The following is a 3,701-nucleotide window of genomic DNA, read 5'->3' as shown; positions in this document are numbered from 1 at the left end:
ATTAATTTTTCTAGCATTTTAATGGTCTCAAATGAAAAAACTCAAAACTAGAAAGTTATACATCTCGTCGAGATCTACAATATTTTTATTAAAATTATCTTCATTTTATTCCGTACAAAAAATATGATTTTTCTAAGATATTAATAATATTAAATCATATTTTTTTTACAAAATTAAATAAAGATAAATTTTATACAAAAATTATAGATATTATCGAGATTTACAACTTTCTAGATTTAAGATTTTTCATTTGAGATCATTAAAATACCCAAAAAAATTAATTACATATTTAGACCTAAGGGTATTTTGAACTTTTCACAACCGCGGTTTAACATCATTAAAGTCAAATCTGACCGAAGTGGCATGGACGGTAAAAGAATTTCCAGCAGTGGTATATGTGAGAACTTAATCTTTCTAATAGCTTGTAAATAATTATTAATTTTTATAATAGCACGTGAATAAAAGTTTTTTTTTTAAACACGATTCACGCCACGCCTTCCTCCACGCGCCGTCCCCTCCTGCTCCCATCGACGGCACGCGAACGTCCTCGAACCTTCTCATCTCCTCCACCGCAGGCCACGCCCTTTTCCGGTTTTCTCTTCTCCCCTCCCTCCCGCATCGCCACCATCCCTCTGCTCGGCATCGGGGCAGCCCCAGGGCCACTGCCACCGCGGATGCCCGTCGCGCCACAGGGCCGCTACCGCCACGGCCGCCCCTCGCGCCATCTCGGACGCAGGCTGCTCCGCCACCGCCGGCCACCCGCGCGTCAGCGCCGGTCCGATCGCGCCTAGCACCATCTCCACCCTCTCCGACTATCCGCTCCCTCTTCCCGTTCTCTCTCCCTCGCTCCTGACGCGCCGGCGCAACGGCGTGCGCCAAAGGGGCCTCGGTGGTGGGCGCCACCCGGCGCGACTAGGCCCCGACGGCGGCCGCGGCGCACTGCAGCGCACCCGCGCCAGCAAGCTCAGTCGGCCGCCTGTACGCGATGAAGCTGGTGGACCGGCGCATCGTGGCCAAGAACAACAGGCTGGAGCGCGCGGCGTCGGAGAAGCGGATCCTCCGTGTGCTGGACCACCCATTCCTGCCCCGGCTCTTCACCGGCTTCGACATCGCGCCGCACTTCTCCTGCGTCGTCATGGTGTTCTCCCCCGCAGGGGGCCTCCACTCGCTCCGCCACCACATGCGCAAACGCCGCTTCCCTCTCCCGTCAGCAAGGTGAGTGCACATTTGATGGTCCCCAACTGATGTCTCCTCTTCTCTTGCTGTGGTCTTCCAATGCTCGATGAAATGTCCAAAAGAAGTGTGCTTTCTAATACTGCGTTCCTGTGTTTGTAGGCCATCCAATCGCTTCTGCCGCCCCCAAGCTTGCTGTCAACGGTGCCGCCGGGACGCAGTCTGCTGCCTCCTCTGCCTGGCAGTGCCACTGCTAGAGCCCGGTTCGTCCTGAGCCCACCGCACCCGTGTGCCATTGTTTTCCAGTTGTTTGCTTTTTTTAATGGGTGCTGTGTTATTTGATTACACGTACGTGTCACACACATTATCAGTTTATTACTATTTTGTTGCCAGCTCAAATTGCATTTATAAATGTGTGCAGGTTATTTTCTGCACTTAACCTGAGCTCAAATTGCATTTATAAATGTGTGCAGGTTATTTTCTGCACTTAACCTGAGCTTCAGGTGGGTTGCGCAAAGAAAGTTAACTGGCTTCTAATCTCTGTCACCTCCCACTCATTGTTCAAATCATATGATGCTCTTTTCTTCAGACTGAACTTTAAAGTTTCAATTATCTCATTTACTCTTAATTACCTACTCTAATGTTACAGGCATTCTAATTCTACAAGGTTGTATTGGTAGCTCTTTCCATCTTTAAGGGATTACGATATGATGTACTCCACTGGAAGTTACGTTGGGGAATGTTGTAGAATCTGTATTAATGGGCCATGAGGAAAGTGAGAAAAGTGGTCGCATTGTTGATAGATTGGTGTGAATCAGATTTAGAGCAGGGATTTTCCTTACTTAGTCTGACCTTAGTGCTTGACAGATGACAAGTACCCAAGACCAACCACAGCCAGGTATGTATGCAGTATGTATTCTCCATTGCTCTCATCGTCATGTGCCCGTGTTCAGAGTTTTCAGAGAGAGATGGCCCTGAAAGTGATGAATGAACATGGCGTATTTTGTGAGCATCAACTCATGTGATTGCCACTGGACAAAGACATGATAAAAGTGGTAATACCATTGTCACAGTAAGGGCCACATAGGTTCTCTGCCCTCTATATACAATTTTGTTGGCTCCAGGATCCATACCACTACAGCACCCTTTTTTTACCAGGTAATAATCCCCGTTCCATTCATCCAAAAAATTATTTATCAATACAACACTCTGTTTGTTAACCACATTTACTTTTACCATCAGGTTTGGATATGTACACAGGGATTGTTGGGGATTAGACTTCGCCAAGAAAACTTAGCCTCTGGAACATTAGAATTGAAATAGTGATTTCCGTAACAAAGTTTGCATGCAAGGAAAAGAAGCAGAACCAAGATGAAAATTTGACTTCGCAAGAAGGAATAGTCTTCGCCGGAGAGAACTCGTCTTCGCTAAAAAGAAGACGGAAACAAAATCAAGTGAAGACAAAGATTTGACTTCGCTTGACATTCTGGAGTCGGAAAAGAGAGAGTGAAAATCAACTAAGTCCAAAAGACGAAGGCATTAAGAAGGTTTTGACCAAAAGTTGAAGAATGAAAGCTTAGATAAGGAAAAGGATCACTTCGCCCTTATAGTTGAAAAGGGTTGTAACTATTTGACTTAAGGGTAAAATAGTCATTTTGTGTAAAGTACGAAGACTGGGGTCTCTATAATACCTCATTTGACATGTACAGTATGATCATGAAATAATACAATTTTGTCTTGTCTCTAAACTTTGTTGCTTGAGTGATTTCTTTACCCAACAGGGATCAATTGCTTGACGTGCAAATTAAAGCACATTTCCGTCCTTTTTGGTTGACCACATATGCAAGACTACTATTTTCCAACCCTCAACAATTGTCCATTGTTGCACAAATACTTCTTACCTTTCTACTCGTAGTCTCCATGTACGAAGTATGTCATTATTTGGGTACCTTTCACTTATATGTACCCTTACACAATTCTTATTAGTTCATTTTCTGGATTTTTTTTTAATAAACTATTAGTTAATTTATCCCCGCCCTGCAAGACAACCAAATGTTATGTTGGAATTATAATTGGCTGACATATAGGGTCTTTGCCGCTGTATGTAAATCTGTTGTATAGCGTGTATATTGTCTTACAGCCCGCGTGAAGCGCGGGGTTACCCGTTAGTACAACATATATTTAGTATTTTCTATATATTTTAGGTACGGGGGTCGCCAAAGCTAGACAGATAGCTGGCTCCGCCCATGATTGATTATCTTAGTGAGCCAACATTGGCTGCCATCCTCAATTCTACATCAAAGTTTCTTTTTTAAGAGTAATTCTACATACATTAAAGTTTCAAGAGTGCCTGATAGTCCTTCACATAAACAACATAACATATTATGGATTGAAATTTTAGAATTTTTCCTCTTTAACACATACAAGCAAATCCCGCTTAATATATCATATCGTGTTACTTTTCATCCATTCCTCACCAATTATGTTCCTCTGTCCAGTCTTAATGATAATACAACTTGTGGCCATGG

At 43.5% G+C, this 3,701-nt stretch overlaps 1 protein-coding gene across 5 annotated transcripts; it reads left to right on the top strand.

Annotated features, from left to right (window-relative positions):
- The first annotated feature begins 524 nt into the window (after window positions 1–524).
- Window positions 525–2,909, top strand: LOC136482183 (protein kinase PINOID-like). Of its 5 annotated transcripts, none has more exons than XM_066479417.1 (5): window positions 525–1,215; window positions 1,336–1,436; window positions 1,647–1,676; window positions 1,823–2,331; window positions 2,416–2,909. In XM_066479417.1, exons 1-3 carry the CDS (start codon window positions 986–988, stop codon window positions 1,667–1,669), a joined length of 354 nt encoding a protein of 117 aa, XP_066335514.1. In that variant the 5' UTR covers window positions 525–985; the 3' UTR covers window positions 1,670–1,676; window positions 1,823–2,331; window positions 2,416–2,909. The 5 variants fall into 5 exon arrangements, with proteins under 5 accessions (XP_066335514.1, XP_066335515.1, XP_066335510.1 ...); XM_066479418.1 differs by having other exon boundaries at window positions 1,595–1,676; XM_066479413.1 differs by lacking the exon at window positions 1,647–1,676.
- Window positions 2,910–3,701: the final 792 nt, after the last annotated feature.

This window comes from Miscanthus floridulus, chromosome 9 (genome assembly GCF_019320115.1).
Source record: "Miscanthus floridulus cultivar M001 chromosome 9, ASM1932011v1, whole genome shotgun sequence".
NCBI lineage: Eukaryota > Viridiplantae > Streptophyta > Magnoliopsida > Poales > Poaceae > Miscanthus > Miscanthus floridulus.
The sequence above is the reverse complement of the archived record's forward strand: the minus strand, read 5'-3'. Positions and strand labels throughout refer to the sequence as shown.

Bases quoted from the DNA above. Each gene is read 5' to 3' on its own strand.
- LOC136482183 (XM_066479413.1), top strand. From the start codon at position 986: ATGAAGCTGGTGGACCGGCGCATCGTGGCCAAGAACAACAGGCTGGAG. The intron at 1,216-1,335 runs GTGAGTGCACAT...CTGTGTTTGTAG, and splicing joins TTCCCTCTCCCGTCAGCAAG to GCCATCCAATCGCTTCTGCC. The intron at 1,437-1,822 runs GTTCGTCCTGAG...CTAATGTTACAG, and splicing joins AGTGCCACTGCTAGAGCCCG to GCATTCTAATTCTACAAGGT.